The sequence below is a fragment of the Malaclemys terrapin genome, chromosome 1 (assembly GCF_027887155.1).
Source record: "Malaclemys terrapin pileata isolate rMalTer1 chromosome 1, rMalTer1.hap1, whole genome shotgun sequence".
Taxonomy (NCBI): Eukaryota; Metazoa; Chordata; order Testudines; family Emydidae; genus Malaclemys; species Malaclemys terrapin.
In genome coordinates this window covers 82770676-82796909 of record NC_071505.1, presented here as the reverse complement: position 1 = coordinate 82796909, position 26234 = coordinate 82770676, and the positions used below count along the sequence as shown (strand labels likewise).

Here is a 26234-nt window from a genome sequence, read left to right as displayed (position 1 = left end):
GACTATTTCATGAACAATGTTTTCAACAAATTTTACCCCATTTTCTGTTAGTTAATGTGTGTGATGGGCACCTAAGTCTCATGGCATTACTTCTGCTGTCTGAGCAGACAAGGGTTTTTTTTTTTTTTTTTTTAAATAAACAGGAGGAGGGCTTGACATCAGGACGTAAACTTTCATACATTAGACACACTTTTTCCATAAATGTTACACCTAAAAAAAGTCTGCTCCTAAGGAAGTCTGTGGATAGCAAGTAAAAGATTGTAAAAATCACATTATTTGCATGTGTTCAAATACTCCCCGCTCCCCACACCTTCTATTTTTTTCACCCAACTCCAGTCATCACTATGCTCCACAGTGAACATCCTATTAAGAGCATCAAGGAAGTTTACACATGCTACTGCAGTTATCTTAGTTTATATATGGACTCCACAAGAAAGCAAGCTACACAAATATTTGAGTAAAATATAAATCCAGACCAATGAGTTTAAAGGGTCGGAAGGGAGAACATTTCTGATCTGATGACCTCTGTGGAGGAACTTGTTAGATGATCCAGTAAAGAGGCATTACCATCAACTTTGTTCACAATCTGCATTAAGGGTTAGTCAAGCAAAGCTGCAGGAAAATTAAGTCTTTCATTGTATATCAGAAGTTCTTTCAGATCAGAAGTATTTATTTTTTAAACTTAGTTATTTTTTAGACTTAAAAACAGAAACAAAACATTTACCCATCTTGTGTTGGTGGATATTCGCATTCTTCTCCTTTTGGAAATATGCTACTGGGAAATAGATCACATATTGGAATAGAAGGTGGATCTGTCTGCACCTTAGCTGTTGAGTAAACATTTTAAGAAGTTTTATACTGCAAGCTGTAAATTATTATAAACTGCAAGAAAAGCAAAAATAGCAAAGTATATTTAAGAGCCTCCTGCCAGAATTTGGGCTTATCCCTGGAACACCATGTACCATGATGCCCTCAAGTCACCTGACCTGGCCAATGCTCAGTGCGGCATTCAGAGGCACCAGAGAGAACTTTCAGACTGCCTTGGGCCAAGGATCTACGTTGTGTTCCATTCCCCACAATATTTTTAATTGGACAACCATAATATAGGGGAATAAGTTTAAGTGAGAATATGAGAAAATTCCCTTTATTATTGTTGTAATTGACACCTACGCCCTTTCTTCTTTTTCTTTTTCTTCTTTTTCTTCCCTGTTGCTCCATCTCCTTCACCCTCTCCGTCTGTAAAAGAAATGTGTTTATATATACATACACACCCTCAAAGAGTTAAATGTAGGATAAAAATTATCATGGCACCTTATTGAAAAACTACCAGGTAAGATGGCTTAAAGAACACTTATAAAACTGATACCTCAATTTTATACAGCTTATGAGACAATCTGTATCTGACACCTTAGTTTACAGCTTGTACACAGCAATGAAAAAATCAACAGTTTTATATAAACTCTATCTGAAAGTTAAACATCTGATTTCACTTAAAATGTGTATATCCCTTTTAAACTATGCCATAAGCAAACAGAAGAATTTGAGTTTTGAACCAGGTACAACACTGCATCTGGGACCAATGCTGCTTCTACCTCAGCTGCATTGAACTTGATGTTGTTCAGATTTGTTACAAGTCCCCAAATTCATAGAGTCTAGAAACTTTGAAGAAAGCTGAATAGGTAAGAGAGACAGCTAGAAGCAATCACCAACAGTGGCAGATTCCTTTCCAGATTCAGATGTAACAAGATACTTATGAAAACACCACTGCTGATAGCATACCTCTGAATAGTTCCTTTATGTTGGCGGCATATTTAAGAAGTTAGTCAATGAAAAAAGAAAGCCTATGAGGAATTTGTTAGAAACGGAGCATTTTCCATCCCAAATCCCATTTTCTGAATCTAGCTAACATGTGGCCTCTGGGGAAAAGGGGTTAGAAAGAATATTAGATAATACAACTGGAAAGAAGTGACTACCACTTTAAAGAATTGATACTTTCCTTTACCAGAAAAAGGAAAAGAAAAACGGTGATGATGGAACTCACAGAGGTCAAAGTGGAGCTCACCACATAAATAGTGCAGAAGATATAAATGACAGGTAACCCAGGGGAGGGACCAATATTTATGGTACTCCTTCCTACAAATTTTCAGAGCTTGAAGAGAGAGGAGCACATGGCATCAAAGCAACAAGAAACAACAGCCTGAGTGTGATTATAGCATGGTTTGACTCTATCCAAAAATAACATTTACTTAACATGATGGGGCTACATCTAATAATGTTTACCTACTCCATATGTGCAAAGATTATAAAACATTGTACAATACATTTAGCTGAAGTGCTAATTACTCTGCACATCTATCTGCCTACACCTTCTAGATCCAAAAACTACGCACCCAACTCTCCCGTTTTAGTTACAAAAACTGATTCCAGAAGTTGTCTTAATTTCTTCCAATATAAAGTGTTGCTATTTTCATCGTATTTACTCAGAACCCTGTATTTGCTCATCTATAAAAATTGACAGGGTATTTCTTGCACAAAAATTGGAATCACTAGATCTCCATGCCTTTCAAATGGCAAATGACTTATGTAATCTGGTCATTTTACTTATGTAAAATGGTCAATGTAATCTGAGTTATTAAATAGATTGGTGATTTTTAGATTGTTGCAGTCCTGCAGTGGGTGTAGATTTTAGTACTTAATTAAAACCCAGTGTGTAAAAGAAAGTCAAGTTTCAGCCTTAAGTATCTCGTTTTATAATCTTTAAGGATGTCTTGTAGGTACAAACACCTTGTTGTTTCTGCTTTCTAATCTGTCCTGCCAGGTTCTCAATCAAAAACGTATTTAGCATTTAGGTGGTCAATCTTGCCTAACAGCCTGTACTTATTTATTTCAATCACAATAACTGTGTCACATGGATTTTGACCTTGAACTGTGTTTAATCCATTAACACTGCATCAGAAAAAGTAGTAGTCTTGGCATATACTTCACAAACTCAGAGAGTCAGGGTATCTTCCAGGTCCCTATGCTAACCACTGCAGACACTGGAAAAATTCAAGACATCGGTAGCTACTGTTATTCACTTCCCATGGTCTTAACATATGTCACTCGCAAGAGAATCTGCCAATCAGTAACCCAAACTAACTGGGCCTACACTGCCATGCCTTTGAAAATTGCTGCCAATTTACTCTGCTGCCAGATCCATAACTACTGTTTCCAACTAATGTTATTTTCTGTTCCAGGTTGCTTATCCAGTAATAAAGAGAAATTTTTCACCAGGCTAGCACCATAAGAATTTACAAGGAATTGAAACAAGCCCTTATATGCCATGACCATACTTGAAATGCAATTTGTTTCGCAGAAACACAGTAACTATACTTTCCAATATCTCAGATGAGCTAAGCTGCCAGCCCAATTCAGTAATGCAGCAGAACCATAGTGAATACTTTCTGAACACTTCTTCCCATCCAATGGGCAGTGTTAAGGTTACCCAATTGTGGAGATGGCCAAAAAATTGAGTATTTTTTAAGAAAAACAAACAGGAACAGATTTCAGGCACAGCCTCTATTTCCCACAATTATACAGATTTCCAGTGGCGTGAAGAGAATGAGTCAAGCAAAAAACACGAAAGGCAATCAAAAAATTAAGAATTCTGATATTTAACTTGTGCATATTGTGAAAGAATTTACAAGTAATTTGTATGGAAGATAGGGAGAGCATTATTTCAGTGACAATACCACTTAAAATTTTAGATTTATTTAAATATTGATAACTACACTGTAAAAAAGACAGAGCAGAATGAAATGCAATGTACTAATTGATCTATGAATAAGAACACTCTCCACGAGCTAAAATATCCAAGGATTCTAATTCCCTCCCCCGCCCCCACCAAGGAGTTCCTTTCACTATGAAGCATTCGCTATTAATTCTCACTGAATTCTGACTCAACAACGATCATAGTAACAATGTACATATTATATTAACATTAATATCCCTTTATCCCATATCACCTAAAGTAAGCCATCAGAAATCCAGTTTTATCAGAATATAGTACTACGAACAGCAATTAAATTGACTTGGATACGGTACATACACTCAATCAAAGGTTATGGTCTAGCGCTATATGCATTAATGCAATTTTCTTCTTCTTTCTACTGAAGTGTTTCTGGATACTAACATCCTATTTAATACACCTCTACCCTGATATAATGCAACCCGTGATATAACACGAATTAGGATATAACGCGGTAAAGCAGTGCTCCGGGGGGGCCGGGCTGCGCATTCTGGCGGATCAAAGCAAATTCGATATAACGCGGTTTCACCTATAACACGGTAAGATTTTTTGGCTCCCGAGGACAGCGTTATATCAGGGTAGAGATGTATGTTCTGAAATCTAAAGCTCCAGAGGTAGTTTGCCAAGAGATAAATTTAAAAATGATCACTTTAGGATGTTGAGCCAATTTTAAATGCTAATTCAGCGGACAGGTGCTAAATGAGTGGTTTTATTACATAGAACAATTAATTTACTGAACAGGTTAATTCTATTTGGTTTTCAATCATGTAATATGTTTATAACATAAGATATGTTTAAATTCAGATTAGAAACAAAAAATGATTCACAAACTACTTGTTTAGAATCCATATTGGCAGCAATAAAAAGTATGTACCTGTATTGCAATATCAGAGGGGTAGCCGTGTTAGACTGGATCTGTAAAAAGCAACAAAGAGTCCTGCAGCACCTTACAGACTAACAGATGTATTGGAGCATAAGCTTTCGTGGGTGAATACCCACTTTGTCAGACGCATGCGTATTCTCCCACGAAAGCTTATGCTCCAATACATCTGTTAGTCAATAAGGTGTCACGGGACTCTTGTTGCTGTATTGCAATGTGTTTTATATTTCTTTAGTTAGGTTTCAGTGCAAGAACTAGGATTACAGGTAGAATTTTCCTCAGTGACTAGAAATACACGTTTTATAATAGTGTATTTTATTTATTATACATCTCAGACTCTTCCTCCAGCATTCCCTTATATTATTTGTTCTATATCAAACTAAAAGATCTCCTTTGTGGTATAAATCCATAAGGATAAAAACCAACTACAACTTTTGCTATCAGCTGGCATAATGTGTCTGTCTGAAATTTAATCTCTTGCTCAAGTGACATAATGAGGCTAATAACCCAGTTAGCAAATTACTGAATATGAAAAAAAGATGCTGCAAATATACAGTGGCATCTTGTATGAAAAAAATTACTTAAACTGGAAAAACTAGACAGCTGTAGAAAGTACAATCTCAAGCACTTCATAGACTTTCATTTTAGATGTTAGAAAAATAATGTTACACTTGCCTTCTTCATCATCATCTTTTTCCTTCTCCTCCAGTGTTTGTTTATCCAACTGTTTTGCTACATCAAGAGCACTCTCTAATTCTCTCTCTGTCTCTTGTTGTCCTGTTTGCAAAATAGAGTGTGATTTACCAACATAAAATGGCTCTGAATTGTGATATAAAAACCTAAAAAAATTATCTAAATATTTTTACCGCCCTCATGAAGATATCAGAGCACTTCTCACCTTTTCTAAAGTAGGGAACATGTAACAACAACTGTTAGGTACTATGGTGACAGGAGCCATTATAAAAACCTGCACATAAAGGTAAGATTATCCAATAGGTCAAATAACTACAGTTCTTTTCTGTCTGTATAACTCTGCTGTTCCTAGCACCAGCCTGCTCCAGGGAGATAACACAAGTGTTATGAAAATAATGATTAACATGAAGTGTCTTCAACTCTAACTCCTCGCCTGTTAAAAGAGACTCAAATTGTGCTTTCCTTACACTATTTGCACAGACTCACCTCAGATCTCTATGTACAATGTTTGGGAGGTTAGCGGGAATGGCTCCCTCCTGTGGGATAAACTTTAAGGCAACAAAATTATGCTCTTTATCTCTGGCCATAGGGGTGGATATTGCTGTGTACAAAGCAGCATTCACAATCTCCCCGCAAACGGTCCCTGAAACAGGCTGTGAGCTAAAACATACAGGAACTTTCTTTCACACAAACGTATGAGCAACCAACAGTCCCTGTGCCAATGTTACGACTCTTTCCATCTTAACCACTATTCTGAATGATCTTCAGGCACCTCACATCACCTGCCTCAAAGACAAGCAACAGGAGCACAGAATGAGGGAAACAACAGCAAGGCCACAAAGATACTAGCCAATTACAATATCAGTCTCGTCGTGGCTCCCCACTGGCAGACTGACCCCACGGCAGATTTCCCCGTCCTAATGGCAGCCACACTCACAGAACCACCTCCCAAGTCAAGGAGAGACTTGCCCCCAGTCCCACCACAGCTACACACACACACCAACCCCCGCCTCCACGGCCGCTTCTCGCACCGTTCCCCACCCACAGACTGACCCCCAAAGCCGCTTCACGCGTCCGCGCCACCCCCCGCCACGGCGGCTTCACTCCCGAGCCCCTCGCGAGGCGGCCACACTGTCACAGCCGCCCCCAAGGAGGTTCTCCCCAGTCCCATCCACACTAACGCCAGCCCCCCACGACCCCTCACCGAGCCGCCGCCCGCCGCCGCGGGGCTGTGCCCGGCTCCCCTCCCTGCCCGCGGGAGGGTCTCCAGGCCCCGCGCCGGGCCCCTACCCGCGGAGGCGGCTTTGCTCTTCTTCTTTTTCCGCCGCTTCTTCTTGGCGCCTTCCTCGGCGCCGGGCCCCGCCGCGCCGCCCTCCGCGTCCTCAGGCTCCAGCAGCAGCTCCCCGTTCAGGTGCTTCTCCGCCTGCTCCGGGCTCGCCCCCTGCTCCGCGCCCGCCATGTTGCCGCGGCCTGACAGAGATGGAGAGGCCAGCGGGACCGCCCCGCTCCCCACGCCGACGCCACCCGCGCAGCACTCGATGGTAAGCGCAGGGCATGCCGGGAAGGCTAGAGTCCGGCCGCCGGGAGGGGCTACGAGGCACGTGCTGCTGCGAGGGGAGCGAGCCAGGCAGTTTTCCCCGCGCGCGCGCGCGCGCGCTGCCTGTATCTGCGGGTTCTGCGCCCCTGGCAGCCTGGCCTGGCCTAGGAGTGCCTGTGTCTGGCCGGGGCGCCCATCTCCCTGAGAGATTTCAGCAGCCACCCGGAGCCGGAGATACGGCTGCTGAAATGTTTCAAATCGGAGGAAGATTGTGTCGACATGTTGACCCAGTTTGCACAGGCGCCCGTCCCCCTACCATGTTCTGACCACTTCTATGTCCTGCAGAAGGTTTTCAAATTGCAATTGTCTGAACCGCTTGGGTGACTCCAGATATGTTCAGAGAATTGGGCTTCTGTTTGGTGGGAATCAATAGATCAAGGAGACAGGCTGGCAACTCGTTGCAAAGGAAAGTGGTGTAGAAGCCAATAATGTGGAGGCCACTGTACATTCCCCCACAAGAATCTTTTGAAGGTATATAACAAAACAAAAGACTATACATATAGGAGCAGTTCCTACTCAAAGGAACAATTGTTATGAATAAGTTCATAGAATCAGAGAAGATTAGGGTTGGAAGAGACCTCAGGAGGTCATCTAGTCCAACCCCCTGCTCAAAGCAGGACCAACCCAACTAAATCATCCCAGACAGGCTTGGTCAAGCCTGGCCTTAAAAACCTCTAAGGAAAGATTTCACCACCTCCCTAGATAACTCATCCCAGTGCTTCACCACCCTCCTAGTGAAATAGTTTTTCCTAATATCCAACCTAGACCTCCCCCACTGCAACTTGAGACCATTGCTCTTTCTTCTGTCATCTGCCACTACTGAGAACAGCCAAGCTCCATCCTCTTTGGAACCTGCCTTGAGGTAGTTGAAGGCTGCTATCAAATCCCCCCTCACTCTTTTTTTCTGAAGACTAAATAAGCCCAGTTCCCTCAGCTTCGCCTCATAAGTCATGTGCCCCAACCCCCTAATCATTTTCATTGCCCTCCGCTGGACTCCAATTTGTCCACATCCTTTCTGTAGCGGGGGGCCCAAAACTGGACACAATACTCCAGATGTGGCCTCACCAGTGCCGAATAGAGGGGAATAATCACTTCCCTCGATCTACTGGCAATGCTCCTAAAAATGCAGCCCAATATGCCATTAACCTTGGCAACAAGGGCACACTGTTGACTTATATCCAGCTTCTCGTCCACTGTAATCCCCAGGTCCTTTTCTACAGCCTGTAGCAGTGCACGGGCTTCATCTGTCCTAAGTTCAGGACTCTGCACTTGTCCTTGTTGAACCTCATCAGATTTCTTTTAGCCCAATCCTCCAATTTGTGTAGGTCACTCTGGACCCTATCCCTACCCTCCAGCGTATCTACCTCTCCCCCAGCTTAGTGCCATCCGCAAACTTGCTGAGGGTGCAATCCATCCCATCATCCAGATCATTAATGAAGTTGTTGAACAAAACCGGCCCCAGGACAGACCCCTGGGGCACTCCGCTTGATACCGGCTGCCAACTAGACATCGAGCTGTTGATCACTACTGGCTGAGCCCGACGATCTAGTCAGCTTTCTATCCACTTTATAGTCCATTCAACTAATCCATACTTTTTTAATTTGCTGGCAAGAATACTGTGGGAGACCGTATCAAAAGCTTTGCTAAAGTCAAGATATATCACGTCCACCGCTTTCCCCATATCCACAGAGCCAGTTATCTCATCATAGAAGGCAATCAGATGCCCTTGGTGAATCCATGTTAACTGTTCCTCATCACCTTCCTCTCCTCCAAGTGCTTGAAAATGGATTCCTTGAGGATCTACTCCATGATTTTTCCAGGGACTGAGATGAGGCTGACTGGTCTGTAGTTCCCCCAGATTCTCCTTCTTCCCTTTTCTAAAGATGGGCACTATATTTGCCTTTTTCCAATCGGCTGGGACCTCCCCTAGTCACCAAGAGTTTTCAAAGATAACGGCCAGTGGCTCTGCAATCGCATCAGCCATTCCCTTAGGACCCATGGATACATTAGATCCAGCCCCATGGACTTGTGCATGTCCAGCTTTTCTAAATAGTCCTTAACCTGTTCTTTCACCATTGAAGGCTGCTTACCTCTTCCCCATACTGTGCTGCCCAGTGCAGCAGTCTGGGAGTTGACCCTGTCTGTGAAGATCAAGGCAAAAAAAGCATTGAGTACTTCAGCTTTTTCTACATCATATGTCACTAGGTTGCCTCCCCTATTCAGTAATGGTCCCACACGTTTCCTAACCTTTTTGTTGCTAACATACCTGTAGAAACCCTTCTTGTTACCTTTCACATTCCTTGCTAGCTGCAACTTGAGTTGTGCTCTGGCCATCCTGATTACACCCCTCCATGCTCAAGCAATATTTTTATACTCCTCCCTAGTCATCTGTCCAAGTTTCCACTTCTTGTAAGCTTCCTTTTTGTGTTTAAGCTCACCGAAGATTTCTCTGTTAACCCAAGCTGGTCACCTGCCATATTTGCTATTCTTTCTACACTTCGGGATGGTTTGTTCCTGCGCCTTCAATAAGGCTTCTTTAAAATATAGCCAGCTCTCCTGGACTCCTTTCCCCCTCATATTAGCCTCCAAGGGGGTCCTGCCTATCAGTTCCCTGAGAGAGTCAAAGTCTGCTTTTCTGAAGTCTGGGGTCCATATTCTGCTGCTTTCCTTTCTTCCCTTTATCAGGATCCTGAACTCGACCATCTCATGGTCACTGCTGCCAAGGTTGCCACCCACTTCTTCTTCCCCTACCAATTCTTCCCTGTTTGTGAGCAGCAGGTCAAGAGGAGCAGGCCCCTAGCTGGTTCCTCCCGCACTTGCACCAGGAAGTTGTCCCCAACAATACCGTATCTAATACTTAGATACAGTGGGTGCGGTAATATCTTTTATTGGACCAACCTCACCCACCCTGTCTCTCTAATATCCTGGGACTCACATAGCTACACTGCGTACAACAATTATAACACTTAGAGCTGTTATGCATTGTATAGCTTCAATATACTGAACAAACTAATTAACCATCTCTAATGGTTCTTGAGGTACCTAGGACGGTGAGTCACCTTTTTACCCCCTGCCTCTACCAAGATGAAATCTTGCATGTGGGAGATTGGTGTTAGCTCCCTGATACCATCAGCCTGTCAGCCACTCAAATACTCTGTTCTGGCCTATGCCAGCCCTAACATTGCCTTGCAAGTTAACAAGAGGTGCACCCCAGTCCCTGAGTCCCCTGGAACCTGAGTCCCGCTGTGATATCCAGCTCGTGTCACTGGCTACATCAAGGAGTCCAGATCCCCTGCTCCCAAAGAAACAGTGTACCCCAGTTCACCAGGTGAACCTTAGATCACCACTCCTATATGATACACAGCACTTATAATAAAACTAAAGAAGGTTTAAGTAAAAATGGTGGTTCCACTAGAAACAAGAGAGAGTGATGGAAATAAATGGTTACTATATAAAATGAAATAATAAAATGTGAACTAGGGCCTACACTTATTAATAGCCACCTTTCTTAGCCAGTAAGGTAAGTTTACTCTCCAAAGTTCAGTCTGTTCCCAAGGGGACAGGAACTAGGAATCCAATCTTTCATGAAACACCCCCACCCAACAAGATGTCGCCTCACTCAGTAAATGGATGAAGAGTGTCTTTCTCCACAGTGTTATATATGATTCAGTCTTTTGTCTTTATTTACAGACCAGTTGATCCCCTCTCTGTTATAATATGCCTTTCCCCTCCAAGAGGTTTTAATTGTTTGCAGTTGTCTTTGCTGGTTTTCCATGGACTGTACTGGGATTGGGCAAGAGTAGTTGAACCATGCACTACATCACTGGCTGACCTGGGATGGGTGGCAATTGCTTCCCACTTGAATCATTACTGAGACATACAATTCCCTGGTGACTAACTTTTACTTCAAGGCATAATAGGGCATAGTTTTCAATATAGTTACATTATTCCTGAAATATTATCCATACACACATCTCACAATAATTGTGAGTATTGATAAATTACAATCTTTCAGTACCCATCATAGATAAATACCATGGTGTTTAGGTATAGTGGTGTATTAGGTATAGTGAATTGTCGGCTCTGAGACAGGGGTTGCTTGGAAAGAACAGTGAACCCTTAGCCACACAAGAGACTAATTTTAGAGTTAGAAAAGTGAGGAAGAGAAGTTAAGTAATTTGCCAAAGTTCACATGGAGCAAGAGTTACACACAGAGCTGAGATTAGAATACACAAGCTTCTGGTTTTTAATCCTGTTGTTCAGAGGGACCACTAGCCCACCCTATCTTTCACAGTGACAGACCAGATAGACTATTCCACATACAAAAATTCTTTTCATTGTTTCTATCGATATAGCCCTTGTCCACCCACCATTCTTGCTTGCTGGGGATGGAAACAATGTGAGGAACATGCCATACATTGAAATTTGTGGAATTCCCACATCCTTAGCTTGTAAAACATGATACAGATCATGTAAGATAGTATAAAAACAAAAAGGGAGAACAGCTGTGCTGCCATTCATCACCCTTCATTAATTAAGTCAACTTTATTCCTGATACCACTAGGCCTGGTCTACCCACAGTTTTTGTACTGGTATAACTATGTCAGTTAAGGGTCTGATATTTTTTATACTAATATTATAACTATACCAGTACAACCCCTAGTATGGACACAGTTATACCAGTAAAAAGCTGCCTTATGACAGTATCATTTATGCCCCTTCCTGTATGGGAATAAAGTATACTGTTATAAGCATATTTATACTGGTATAACTGTCTCCACTGAGAGTTGTACCAGTATAGTTAAAACAGTACAACTTTTGTGTGTGTAGACAAGGCTGCTAATTTTTTAACACTGTTCCCATTTCTCCTATTCCATTATTCATGCTCCCTGATCAGGATCTCTGTGGTATGTAGCTAATTAGGATAGGCCACAAAGGATCAGCCTTTCATTTTATTAACAATAGATTGCACAGCTATATAAATATATATAAATTTATATATATGTATCTGCTGCCTCGGACAGCTTTAATCTATTTCTTTGCTGTGTGGTTTTCTAATTAGATAGGATGGAGGTTGCACGGAGCTGGGTGTTTTTTGTTTTTTAATCCTGGCCAAGCCTTCATTTTTATTTATTGTTTTTATTTATTCACATCATCTGTATTGTGCCTATTACAGTCCTGCGGGTCCATAACAGTGTTCCCATTTTCCAGTACATTTTTTGTCTTTCAGCTTCACATGTAGCCACTGTCCCTTCTGGGAAGCAGAGGGAGGCAGTCATGGTGGACTGAGATAGAAGCATTGGGTGGTGCTCCCTATCCTGCTCCTTAATTGTTTGTAAGATTAGGAAATTTTCCAGCCCATTTGTTTTCACAATTACATAGCAGGGTTTAGAGATAATGGAGGTCTACAAGTTTATGGAAGCCCAATAGGTCAGGAGGGGCCTAGAGAAGAGATGATATTGAGCAGTGGTGGAGAGAAGAAAAAGTGAGAGTAATAACAATACAGAGCTGAAAATCCAGAGGATGAGAACACAAGTCAGGGAGAGTGTGAGAAGAGCAAAGCAGCACATGGGTGATAGGAGAAAGAATCAGTGGCAGTAGTAGTTTACAAAGGGGGGAGGGATAGCTCAGTGGTTTGAGCATTGGCCTGCTAAACTGAGGGTTGTGAGCTCAATACTTGAGAGGACCAGTTGGGGATTGGTCCTGCTTTGAGCAGGGGGGTTTTAGACTAGATGCCATCCTGAGGTCCCTTCCAACCCTGATATTCTAAGGTGACAAGAAATGAATAAAAAATAACAGAGGAAATGAAGTTATTAAAACTGGCATGAGTAACTCATTAGTGGCAATAAATGGCAGGATGTCATGAATAATAGAAGATTGTAAATGGGAACCACATTTTAAAAATAGAAGAATTAATAAAGTGATATAAAGAAACAGAATTGACTTAATAAAGTGATAATGAATCATAAATATGTATCCATAACTGTATTCTGGAGAGCTTGTCCTGCTGCTTTGGGACTGATCATGAAGGTTTAAGAAGAGCTCAGTGCTATCCACATCTTGAGGGATTCACTCACCAACTCGCAGGTTTGGGCCCTTTCTCCATTAATGTCAGTCTCCTGTTGTTCGTGTTTAAACTGTGTTATGTTAAGTAATCCTGTGTTTTGAAACATGACATGCTATTTGACAGCAGCCAAATAAAATTGCATTGTATGGATGGTAGAGCCAGTGTAGAGTCTTGAGAAAGAAATACATGAAAACAATGTTTGGGGGTGGAGGAAGGGACTGAAAGCTAACTCTCCAGACACAAGCATACATGGGCTGGAGAAGTTAAGAAAAGGGATTATAGTTGAGTACAGTCCAGAGTATGTGGTTACTAAGCAACAGGACTTTAAACTCTGTGTAGAAAGACAGCACATTGACACACCTCCTTTTCTCTCTTTCTAAGGAGGCAGTTTGCATTTGCATCATTTCACTAGCGAAAGAAGTTCTGTTCTTCAAGGAAAAGCTTCTTTCAGGGTATGTTATGCTTTTTTCTTCATTCAAGTCTTATATTTATGCCAAGAAAGGGAGATGTCCTTTATGTATTTATTGTACGAGGGAAATGGAGGGGGAATAGGAAATGAACAGTCTACATCCAACTCTGAAGTGGAGTATGAATGTATTTATCAAATGTACTTCTGTTGCTAATTTCATTCATTCAATTGCATGTTTATGACATTTTAATACTTCTCGTCCAAGCTTAGGGCCCAAACTTGCAGCCCTTACTCACGTGTAAACCCACTGAAACTAGTGGAACTATTCACATGAGTAAAGATTTCAGCATCAGCCCCGAAGACTGGAGATGTCTGATAAGGTAAAAGTAGATGTCTGACAAAGAAAGAAGCTTACTATACCAGAGAAAGTGTCTTTTATGTACGGTACTCATTCTGAGTGAGAGAGAGATTCTCTCCTCACCCCATTTCTGAACATAGAGAAGGGAGGTAGGTTCTACACTTTGCTACTAGATTCTCCTGAACTAAAATAATCAGTAATATTAATTATGAGAATTATAAATATTGTTAAAGATGTACCTTTTTCACCAAGCCACAATTTACGTGCAACCTGTCAACCTGAATTCTGAATTTCCTGTCTTGTATCAGTTTTGTCACAATCTTAATGTCATTTTGAGGCCAGATTTTCAAAGAGCACAATGAGTGTATCTGTGAAAATTCATGTTCCCCTATCTTGCTGCAAAACCCATACATTGGAGTGCACAGACTGTCATTTTTACACACAAACTGGGTCACATCTGTCTATGTGCATGTTCAAATGCAGATTTTTGTGTATTCAATGGGTCAACTTTTTTGCAGATGCACCCTCCCTTGCATTTCATTTATTAACAATTGTTTTTAAAAGGGATAAGATTAATGTTACATAACTGAAAAATAATTCTATTCTATTGTATAGATCTACACTTTTAAAATTCCCAGATTGTTTACTTGATAAATAGCTATTTCAGTATATCTGCATCTCCACACAAACATGTTTTAGGCCCTGCTCCAATAAGGTGCTCCGTGCAGTCAGACCCCTGCCTCCAAGAGGAGACCCATTGACTTTGTATGGCTGCAGGCATCCATCTTTATGGAGTTCCTTCCAGGATCAAGGCTTTAGACTTGAAACAATATTTCTTGAATACATATTTAAGATGCTTGTTATATATCTGTGAAAAAGGCATAATAAAAGCCCTATTTGGTAAAGTTTGTATGCACAGATTGATAGTCACGTCTCAAAATGAGAATTTCTGCCATTTTTACATTTTTATCCCCATAATAAACCAAAGAAAGTCATTACAGATAATACGCCACAAGAAGTCGCTGAAGCTAGTCTGGAGCAGTACAAACACGAGTGTGTCAAAAATTGATGAACTGAATTTTTTTGAACTTCATATAATTTTAAACACAGCTAAAACATTTTAAAAATTAATTATGCAACATTTTGTTGCTGTTCCTATGGCGGTGTGTTAACTGGAGAGGATTTTCAGGGTCTTGCAATGAAAACAATAATGTTACCTTAATTATATTGCAAAAAATACTAACACTTTTCATTCCCTCGTTCTGTTGGCATAACCATGTTCCCATCCTTCTAGGAATAAAGGGAGAAAATGCCACTGCCTGTAACCCTGGAGCCAGGACCCCTATATTTCTTTGACCAGGTATTTTCTTTCATCTTTAGCACATTATTGTTTCTTTTCCCCCCAGCATTTACATGTTTAATCTCAAATATATATTTTGTTTTAGCTGAAATCTAGAACAAAAAAGTGGGGCAAGAAAATACCAGAAGAACCACCCACTGATTTCAATTCACTCACCACAAATTCTCAGCCCACGGGCTTTATTCCCAGGTAAGGGAGTTCATATGATGCCGGTGGCAATACATGTGATTCAGTTTTCACCAATTAGTAGTTGAGAAGAAAATGTTCAAAGGGAGAAATGGGTGTAAAACGCCCAGCTTCCCTGGACTCCCATTTGTGCTTTTGAAAAATCTCCCTTTGAGTTTGTTTCAATATGATGAATTGTTTATAACTTAAAAAAAAATCTAAGAAAACTGCCAGTAATGGCCAATGATAACCTAAAATGTATTTAAAGTGAAAAGAAATTGAGTTTGCACCTAAAATCTTTAATGGTTACAATTCAGCTCTGCAAATATAGCAAACATGTTCTCCTAAGTACCCCAGAGAAACACACTGTATGATGATTGCAAGCTCTTCAGGGAAGAGATTGTTTCTTACTACAGGTTTGCACAGTAGCTAGCAGAAAGTGGCCACAGTCTTGGTTGGGATCTTCAGGCACTACCATAATTCAAATAGCAGATAATAATAATGATGAAAATATTCCTGTCCTATGGAGCTTACAATGACATTGAGAAGTAGCGTGGAATGATGGATAGTTCAGAGCAGTGATTCTCTACCAGGGGTCAGATTTCTGCTCTGACTACTCATGACCTCAGGGGAGAGGGGTGAATATTTTGAAAGATGTGAATTAGTTTTTGCTGGTGGATTCTTTAGGCCAGGTGCTTCACATAAATATTTGTTTTGATTTTTAAAACTGATATTTTTCCTGCAGAGAGATGGACACACCTGCCTGGAGAACCCTATTAGTTGGCACAATTAATGGGAAATCTCCAGCACTGGCATGCTAATGAGCTCCTCATTAGTTTAGTGCACCTTTACAAGTCACTTTATACCTTGTAAATGATTTATGAAATTCTTTTTGAATGATGCTTCCATGAATTTCTGCTACCTTGCTACAGAGCTCAGTAGTGGCTATTAACCTTATGGCATTCCATATGGAATTACTGGCTACAAGCACTAAGGTTGCAAGAGTTAAAGGTGAATTGGAAAGAAATAAAATGGTCGTATGCCTTTTAAAAAAACTATTACTTCTTTATTAAATATAAAGCTACAAAAGGATGGACAGGGATGGTCATTTCAAAAAGACGGGGGTGGGAGAGGACTTACTGGGTTTTGCATTGGAAATTCAGGTTTTGTCGGTCCTGGAAGATTCTATGGTGAAAGAGAACTAGTGAAATGATGACATCACAGGAGTCAAGAGAGTAAAAGTTGAGCAATGGAGAGGGAAAGAGATTTTGAGTCAGAGGATACATTTTTCAGAAACACCAAAGTGACTGAGAAGCCTATTTGCTTTCAGGGGGACTGAAGCTCTTCAGCACCTAAGTCATTTTTGAAAACAGGATTCAGGTTCCAAAATCACTTTGGTATTTCTGAAAATTTTACCCAGATTGTTTAAGGCCTTGAGCAAACACCTATGCTCATGCTTAGCTTTAAGTATGTGAGACATTCCCATTGAAACTAATCATGCTTAAAATTAAGCACCTTTATAAGTATTTGCAGGACTGGGGTTTAAAACCTTCTTTATTAATACCTATATTGAATAAAAGACATACTGTTAAAGATTGAACACTTCCACCCCTTCAACTAAGGTGTGAGAGCTCAAAACAAGTATGCTCTAATACCTCCCACAACCAGGGAAAATCAGTTTTGTTATATCTCATGTTTCTAAAGTGAAAAAAACAAACAATGAAGTGTATATACAAAACCTAACAACTTGTGAAGCCCTCCTTGGACATTCAAAGCCCCGTTTAATTGAAGTCACCCTTAAAAAGCAGAACCTTTAACTTATTTGATATTAATTTTATTTATGAGAGAGGAAATTGTTTATGAAAACAATGAGTGTTTGACAAGATAAAGTTATGTCATTATTAATAGGGGCAGCCATAGTTATTGTAAGTGAATTTATTTTAAGTGATCCAAAGCATACTGAAGTCCACAGAAAGTCTTCCAGCCGCTGCTATAGCTGTGTTAAGTTTCACCATACAGCCTTGTCAATGTTTCAGTTTGACCTAGAAGCACCACTTCTGGGGGTGAGAAAGTAGCGCAGGATCCATATCCATTCAATCATTGGCCTGTCTGCTGAGACTGTAGGCAGGAATGTTGACTGCAAGGTGGACATCTTTCTACTGTATATACTCCCTGGTTATATTATTTAATAAAAATAATTGTTACTTAAAAGGTATAATATCTTTTCCCCAGTCTGGTCAAATGCAGGAATTCTGGATGTACAGCAGAACATGTGGAAGGAAATGAAGACAGTTTCTTAAAAGATGATACCGCAAGAAGAGAGAAATATCCATTTCTGCCTCAGATATCTAGCTCTTCCCTATTCAAAACTAGCAGTGAAGTTCCCAGCTCAAAGCTCTCTCAAATGCCTTCAATCCTTCCAGCAGATGAAGAAATACAGCCGAGCCTGCTGGATGAATATAAATACATGGCTCCCACCATCTTACATGAACTTGGAGAAATATTGCAGCTCTTTTCTAGCTATGACATTATTTTCCCTCAGGGAATTGTAAATCTCCTGAACTACAGTTGGAAGGAGCTCACTGAAGGTGCTGATTACAGTAAAAGGCACCAGCAGTCCCTAAGGTACAAAAGCATAAGATCAGGGAAAAGCCAAGCATCAGAAGAGTGTGAGAAGATGGCATCGGGGTCTGATCATGAAATGACTCAATGTGAAAAAAGTCGGCGCAAGAAGAGTGTTTTACCTGCAGATTGTGCGAAGGAAAAAAGGAATCCTGAAATGGCACCAAATAAGCCTCTAGGAAACAAAGGCAAGTAGAATGTGCAACTGTGTTTCACTCTAATATTTAGGTTAGAGAAGGTGGCCACACTGGAGCCGCTAGAAACAGGAAAATTCTTCCTGTTAGGCTAGTGTGCCTGTTGGCTGTGCAGGGATGTGTTGTGACTCACTGAGAAGTCTTGCTTTAGAACATTGCGAAATAGCCTTGCAGCTAAAATTAGAGGTACAAACACTTAGTGTAACAGCTACAGCGAAACTAGGCAATGTTTCAAACCATTTATCAAAGCACTTACTGTTTCCCATTTCAAGGTGAGTGAAACAGCAATGAAATATTGGGCCAAGAAAGTTCATCAGTATCACAATAATTAGTGCCGAGCCATTGGTCTTGGACAAGTCTTGTTCAGCTCTTTGTATGCAATTGCAGTCTTTCTGCTTAAAAGAGAAAATCTTATTTAAGAAATTGGCTTGCCCCAGGAGTGTTTACAGAGCATGTTTACAAGCACTCTGTTTCCTTTTTCCTCTTGTTTAGCTCCTGTTACGCAACATGATACCCACTTACCTGTCACAATCAGTTTCTCACTGTCATCAAAACTGTCTGAAGAAAGAGGTAAGGTGCTCTGCATACAGAAGGCTAAAATCCCAAAGTCAGTAGATATTTTTAGAGGAAACTGTACACCTTCTGTATCTTTGGTGTTGTTTGTGACAAGCTGGTCAGAACAGCGGTAAAACAGGCAAGGGATTCTGCATGCTTGAGTTGAGTTAAAACACCTGCGTGGGTGAGGTTTATTATAGAAGAATAGAAAATTTCTGCTCTCCTACAAAATATTAAACAGAAGGCTTGGCACAGCCATTGACACTGCCTCAGATTAAAGTCTCACTTCCACTGTCATACAAATCAAGAGCCAACAAGCCACCTAGATCACACTCTGCCCTAGCTCCATACCTGCAGGTTTAGATACTCAGCCCATCCACAAGAAGTTGCCCACTGTCAATGAGGCTCATCAGCCTTCCTTTGAGAAGCACTTGCAGATTCACTTATCTCTGTTGGTAGAAAGCAGGACAGTTCACTGTTTTGGGATGGGTTTTTAACCCTCTTTCTGCTAAAACCTGCCTGGTCCTTTACCTGCTCCATAACTTTTGCCCTTAAGGGGATCTGTAATGCACTGACTTCAATGTAAATCACAGTGTATTGTATGGCCCAATAACATAATCTGAAGTGAAGCTCTGTTTTACTTTGTGTTACTCATTAGACTTCTTTAAAAATGTTGCTGTGTAAAAAAATGTCATTTTACTCACTTTCTTCCCTTCACCTCCTGTGGAGTTCATCTGGTGGCCACTTTACAGTGACTCTCTGCATGTGATCCTTACATTCTGGACTGGACAAGGCTGAACAAACGGGCTGCAGAGGCAGCACGCTCAGCCTCTATGTTGTGGGGTGGGAAGAATGGGCCCCACTATTCTTTTCTGAAAAGCCCAGAGTCACTAGATATTCTGGCATCATGCATGGTGAACATAAAGAAATAATCATGATGATCCAGCAAGGGTTGCACTACCACAGAGTGGCATCCGTTTCTGTTAATATGCTCTTGGGCTTAATGAATTGCTGGATGCACAGAAAGGACACTAGGTTTCTATCTATAGCTCCTTCATAGGTAAGCAGCCCACTTATCCAAAATTCTCAATGATCTCTGGATCATTTGCCATCTTGATCACACACCCCTTCAGCACTTAATATATTGTTCTGCAAACCTCCACCACAACAGTACCTACTGTGGATTTCCTAACCCCATACTAATGCGCAACCAATCAATAGCTCTCTGGGGTAACCAGCTTCCTCAGGGCAATCTCCACCCTTTTCTGTGGGGAAAGGAACTTCCATTCAGCAGGTCTGTTGCTGCAAGTTTAAGTTCTACAGCCATTGTTGCTAGACTGCCCCAAATCACTACAGTGCCTGTAGTTCTGACCTAAAAGCTGCCTGTCACCTGGCTAACATCCGGTGCCTGTAGTTCTGACCCAAAAGCAGCCTGTCACCTGGCTAACTTCACTGTCAAGTGATGCACAGAATCAGGGAAGCTGAACTTTGCAGATGAATTTCATCTATTGCTGGGCTCATTCTCTGACTGTCTGTAGCTACATACACCTTCCATCACCTCTCCTGGGCCTTCTGGGGCACTTGGCTGTTACTTTACTAGCGTGCCAGGAGAAAATTGACTGAACAAAGATCAAACTCTGACCATTCATCCTGGTCCTGAGAAAATGCTATGGAAATAGTTGAGCTTCTTAGGGAATTGTGTGCGTTTTACCTCTTCTCTCACAATCCCTTGAGCTCTAATAAGGCCCTTTGAAACTACACCCACAAACTGCAGGGAGCTGAGCTGGGAACTGTGTAATAGAGATACAGAGGACAGTGCAGCTGCAGTGGTGGACACCAGATAGAAATGTATCCAAAATGAAAGGTAGTATAAAGACTGCCTCATTGCTGTTCATAGCACTGCACCCTACTGATTCAATGGTGTAGATGTGGCTTAATTCTCCAATGACTTTTTCTAGCTCAGGGGTCGGCAATCTTTCAGAAGTGGTGTGACGAGTCTTCATTTATTCACTCTAATTTAAGGTTTCGTGTGCCAGTCATACATTTTAATGTTTTTAGAAGGTCTCTTTCTATAAGTCTATAATATATAACTAAACTATTGTTGTATGTAAAGTAAATAAGGTTTTTTAAATGTTTAAGAAGCTTCATTTAAAATTAAATTAAAATGCAGAGCCCCCCGTACCGGTGGCCAGGACCTGGGCAGTGTGAGTGCCACTGAAAATTAGCTCGCATGCCATAGGTTGCCTACCCCTGTTCTAGCTAAAGCTTGGGGTATTGTTTAAGGACTCAACTGGGTGCTGCCTCCAGCCCATCTGAGCAGCAATGCCAGGCCGCTCAGGCTGTGGGGAAAATGAAAAGTGACTGATAAACTTCATAGGGTTTGGAGTTCAGATAAACTGCTGAACTGAAGCTTATCAGACTTATCCAGTCATTTGAGGCCCTCGTCTCCATAGATGTCTTTGTTCTTTGTTTATCAACTAAAGGAGTTTGGAAGGCACTTTCCTGCCTACTAACATTGTATTCTGCAAAGTAAATACGCTGGTTAAGAACATAAACAACTCCTGAGACTTAATCATTTTTGTAAATTATGTCAGTGAGCCTTACATTGTTATTGCAGAATGCCTTAGAACGGGACTGACACTTAAATGCCACTCTGTCCTTTGCTATATCTAATTCTGAGCTCTTCGATTGTTTCTTAAGGTTGGCGTTTCCTGCATTCTGACTCTAAGTCTGAAGATCTTGAATGGAAAGTCCCTTTTGCCTGGGCGGTGGAGAAACTACGACAAGCTCAGATACAAATGTATCAAGCAGGGGTTTCTATGTCCCTTTATTCATATTGGGGATTAATATATATATATAGCAATGGTATTAGAAATTGAAATGATGGGAGATGTTTTAAACAATCTGAACTGAGAGCATTATTTCTCTGAAAATTCTGAGAAATCAATTGAAACTTCACTATTCCTATAAAGGAGCAATCCACTTTTATTTTAATTTTCATCTTCTAACAACAACTACTACCTCAGCAGAGGCATTTCTTAGGGATTAATGACAGGGCAGGATTCATCTTTTCAGATTATCACTAATCTCCAGCAGCAGTCATGACAGCTTGTTTAGATACATTTTACAATCTTGACCATAAATACCACTCTGGGTTTCCACAGCATGCCATAAACTCAAGCCTGCTGTCCTTACTCAGGGCCTCAGAAGGACTGCAGGATCAGACCCAAAGGACTGGATATCCTGGTTCACTTAGGCGTCTTTGTTTTGCTTACACTTGACACTTTTGTGTTTTACACAGCACAAAGTGTCCTTAAACCCCTGGAGATTCCAGCACAGTATTTTCACTGTGCAGAGGGAATCTTTGCTGGCATAGGATTTGTAGCCTTCTCCTACATCAGCCACCTCCCCATGGCCAGCATAAAAGGGAAGCTGGGAGGTTTCAGGGTGGGCTGGGGACAGGAGGTATCTGAGCTGTGCTATGCCCTTCTGCTCCAATTTACACCACGACTGGGTGGCCCTGAGTCAGTGAGCGGCAACTAGCTCCCTGAAGCTGCCGCATTTGGACATGGTGGAGAATTAGGGTCTAAATGTTTTAAATAGTAGGTACTAGTTTGATAAGCCAGGCCAGATTTAATGAAGAGTTAAGATAATTACTAAATATAAATACTAACTGTTTATAAAAGCAGTTAATTAAGGTTTATGCGTGTAAATCTGTAACTACAGCACAGTTTCTAAATCTGTTATTATATATTTTAATATTCCACTGGCAATTCAATATATTGATGATTGTCATATATTATACATCTTTAAATGTAATAAGGCTGGTATATCCTAGATAAAAATGATTATTAAGACTATGTTTATGTGATTTTAGCAACTAGTGTATGTAATCATTATAATAAATGCTAGGGATTTTAAATTTAAGTGTTTTACAAACACTAATTAATCCTCATGTTGTCATTAAAAGGTTTCTTGTCACTGTTTTATGGATGGGGAAACTGAGGCAAAATTCAAATGACTGACCCAAGGCCCCTTAGCGAGTTGGTGTAAAAGCAAAGATTAGAATTTGCTTCTAGTGCTGCACTCAGGCCACGCTAGAGCAATAGCTGTAGACCAATCTCCAATAACTGTATTTTACATGTTTGCAAAAATGCAAAAAATGAGTTTTCGTATTTGATGTTAATCTTATAAGTCTCCTATATATTGATAAGTTAAGTGATATGTGCAGCTATACTTGTTTATGGTGCAACTGGTGGAGGGTCTACCCTCTGAGTGCCCCCACCAGCGAAGTGGGGCCAGTTGACCTGTCCATCTGGCTGCAAAGAGCAACTATGTATACTGCTTCTTCATCAAACAGGAAGGTCTCCCCGTAGAGCAGGGCAAAGCATTCCCTTCCATAGGAGCTGAACATGGTTCCTCTGCAGGGTTTGCAGACCCTGCTGGCCCATCAACTTGGAACCGAAATCCTGATCCCTATGTTGCAATACATTGTGCTATCACCAGATTTCTGGGGCAACTGCTATAGCACTTGATGTAATGTTATTGAATGTTTATACTTAGCCTGGTCAGCAAAAAGTAATACTGAGCCCTGTTTTGTTACAGGGTGAGGGATAGCTCAGTGGTTTGAGCATTGGTCTACTTAACCCAGGATTGTGAACTCATTTAGGGATCTGGGGCAAAAATCTGTCTGGGAATTGGTCCTGCTTTGAGCAGTGGGTTGGACTAGATAACCTCCTGAGGTCCCTTCCAACCCTGATATTCTATGATAACTTAAAATGTAAGAAAACTTGGCTCAGAGACAAGAATACTCCTTAGATGTCTACTAGCTAATGTTTCACTACCTCTTTTGTAGTGCCTTTCCTTCCTAACAACTTTATTTGCATAAAGCTTTTGAGATAACATGCTCTTTTTAAGATCTTCTCAAAGTGTAATATATACAAACACCACAAAGATTATTAAAATAATGTCACAAGTCTGATTTAAAATAATGTTGGCTGAAGGCTGGTAGGACTAAAATTTATATCAAACTAAACCAAAATGAGTAAACCCCCCGTAGGCTGTGATTATCGGCTCTGCTCTTGTGATCAATTAGAATATTGAAATACACCTCTACCCCGATATAACGCGACCTGATATAACACGAATTCAGATATAACGCAGTAAAGCAGCGCTCTGAGGGGGCGGGGCTGCGCACTCCGGTGGATCAAAGCAAGTTTGATATAACGCAGTTTCACCTATAACGTGGTAAGATTTTTTGGCTCCCGAGGACAGCGTTATATCGAGGTAGAGGTGTATACAGAAATCTGGTCAAAAACAAAGAGTACCATTTTTATTGTTCTTGGTCACAAGATTAAAGTAAGCAAGTAGAGTGAAAGCTAGAATGAGAGGCACATGGAAACTCAACACTGGTTTAGTGGCTAATAGGCAAGAATGGGGGTCAGGAGATCTGGGAGCAGAACCTCAGTAGGGGTGAATTGTCATATCACCCCTGAGGTCAATGGATTTATGACAATTTATTCCAGATGAGGATCTGCTCCCTGGCTTCTTTCTAATTCCCTCTCTGCCACAGGCCTGTATGTGATCTTGTGTAAGTAATCTGAGCTCTCTCTGTCTTTTCCATATGTGAAATGGGTTTAATAATTAGCTTGTGAGACTTAATTCATTCAAGTGGGAAGCTCCTTGAGCTCCTCAGATGGTAGACTACTTAAAAATGCAAAGTATTACTTATATTAACTGTAAAGAAATCTAGCACCCTGTGTTGAAGGGGGAGCTGGGAATCTGGCATTTTATCTTGACCCGGCCTACAACTGGTGGAGTTGACAAATTCTTCTGCATCAGAAGGGGGACATCGGAGGGGACAAGAAAAAATAGGGCACATTTTTATGATACTGTAGGTGAAAATAAGCTTGTCAACTTTGCCATTGTGTCTGTAAGGACACAATAGCCAAGTCTTCTACATCAGAAACTCTTCCTTCTGGAAACTATTCACATGATGTCATGCTCAGTGGTACACTGTAGGTACCACTACTTATAGTAGTACAAACACGTCAGTGAGATGCTGGCATTACCAAGACACACTGGGGAGATACTGACAACCCCTTAGCAGTGGAAGCAGGTGATGACTGAGTATATAAGGCTGAGATTGTCAAAGCTGACTAAAGGATTTGGATGTCTAATTAAGTTAGTATTGGGGAAATATTGAAGCAAATCCAATAGCTGTTACTCTGGACAAACATTTTTAAATTAGTAGAAGTTTGGCTGGGTAAGGCTGGTGGGATTTAGCCCATTGAGAAATTATCATTATTATAGGTCTGGTTTTTTTCTCTCCCATCTAAACAGAAACGATCGGATATCTAAGCTGAAAGAAGCAGGATTTGACCAACCAGTCATTCTCCGGCATTATGGTGATACTGTGAGAGAAAATATTCCCAAGAAATTTAAGGGGCAGACCTGCAAGACCTTATTTGAGCTGCTGAATGGAAAACCCCAAATACCAGCAATCAAGCAGGCAGACCCAGCATTACGAAAACTGCATTATGGGCTGATTGATGGCTCATCTTTGATTTAATATCCTTTAAGTTCATACAGTACAAGTGAATTATAGCAATGGTCAGAAGGTTTGGGAAGGGGTTCAAGAAGCAAAACACAAGGATTCAGAAGTTGTTCAGTTGAAGCGTTAAATCATAGGTAAATTTAAAAGAGCAAGACATCATCATTTTGTTTATCTACTTCTTGGCCTGCACTGAAATGGTAACAGTGATGTGTACAATAACAGAGTCACACCTGGATGGAGCAAGTGGACATCTGCCCGGTGGGCTGGTCCTGGGCCCTCCCATTCTCTCTGCCCACCAAAAATGTGAGCACTATTACCAATGTGGTGAGCTGCTTTTGGACTCCGGGCCCTTTCTCCTAACACCTCACTCACTCCTCCCCTGAGTACATGGATTCAACTGCCTGAGCTATCACAGAGGAGGGGTGAGAGGAAGGTCCTGGACCTCTGATTACATTGATGTCATGATGAGAGGGAGGGAAGATTCAGTTGTTAATGATTAGAATGCAGCCTGCCTGGTGCCGTGTAGCATCAGACCAAAACTCAAAGACTTCCCTTCCCATTTCTCCAGGCCATCAGACCTGGGCGTTCACCAGCCAGCCATAAGCCTCTGGAACTATGAGAGAGATGGAGGAACAGAGGAGCCTATCTCCTTTTCCTAGCTTGGAGTTGGACAGGCTGGAGGAATCCCTTTCATTCACAGATGCTGATATTCAACTGACTGGTCAATGGTGGTGGGGATAAGATGAGGGAGGAGAAACAGGTTGGAGCTCCAAAGTGGGTCTTCTCCTGCCCATCTCTCCCACCTCTTGATGCGCGTGAAGATGACGCCTTAAGGCTACTGCACGTATGAGGACTTGCATGGTGACGAGTCAAGGAAAGGTCCCTTTTTACCCAGGGGGTTCCATGTCTTGCTAGTGCTGCTGGGGGAGGGGGGGAGGAAAAGAGGGCTGAGTGTTGGACAAATGCCATTAAGTTCTGAACCTGACTGCAT

At 41.3% G+C, this 26234-nt stretch overlaps 2 protein-coding genes across 2 annotated transcripts in view; one reads left to right on the top strand and one right to left on the bottom strand.

Moving 5' to 3' along the window:
* Window positions 1-6897, bottom strand: part of METAP2 (methionyl aminopeptidase 2) — a 30059-nt gene extending 23162 nt beyond the window's left edge. Inside the window, exons 1-4 of the mRNA XM_054028355.1 lie at window positions 6651-6897; window positions 5343-5444; window positions 1171-1236; window positions 725-827 (exon numbers count right to left, since the gene is read on the bottom strand). Of these exons, the coding sequence (XP_053884330.1) occupies window positions 725-827; window positions 1171-1236; window positions 5343-5444; window positions 6651-6819 (440 nt within the window). The 5' untranslated portion in view covers window positions 6820-6897. The remainder of the gene's footprint in view (window positions 1-724; window positions 828-1170; window positions 1237-5342; window positions 5445-6650) is intronic.
* A 6515-nt stretch (window positions 6898-13412) lies between these two features.
* Window positions 13413-25258, top strand: LOC128844350 (uncharacterized). The gene is made up of 7 exons (XM_054042419.1): window positions 13413-13476; window positions 15086-15151; window positions 15237-15340; window positions 17549-18126; window positions 18625-18702; window positions 21388-21487; window positions 25030-25258. Exons 2-7 carry the CDS (start codon window positions 15101-15103, stop codon window positions 25256-25258), a joined length of 1140 nt encoding a protein of 379 aa, XP_053898394.1. The 5' UTR covers window positions 13413-13476; window positions 15086-15100.
* The last annotated feature ends 976 nt before the right edge of the window (window positions 25259-26234 follow it).

What these genes read in the sequence shown, in the direction of transcription:
- LOC128844350 (XM_054042419.1), top strand. Translation starts at nt 15,101, where the DNA reads ATGCCACTGCCTGTAACCCTGGAGCCAGGACCCCTATATTTCTTTGAC. An exon ending in CCCTATATTTCTTTGACCAG is followed by an intron (nt 15,152 to 15,236) that starts GTATTTTCTTTC and finishes ATTTTGTTTTAG; the next exon opens with CTGAAATCTAGAACAAAAAA. An exon ending in TAAGCCTCTAGGAAACAAAG is followed by an intron (nt 18,127 to 18,624) that starts GCAAGTAGAATG and finishes CCTCTTGTTTAG; the next exon opens with CTCCTGTTACGCAACATGAT.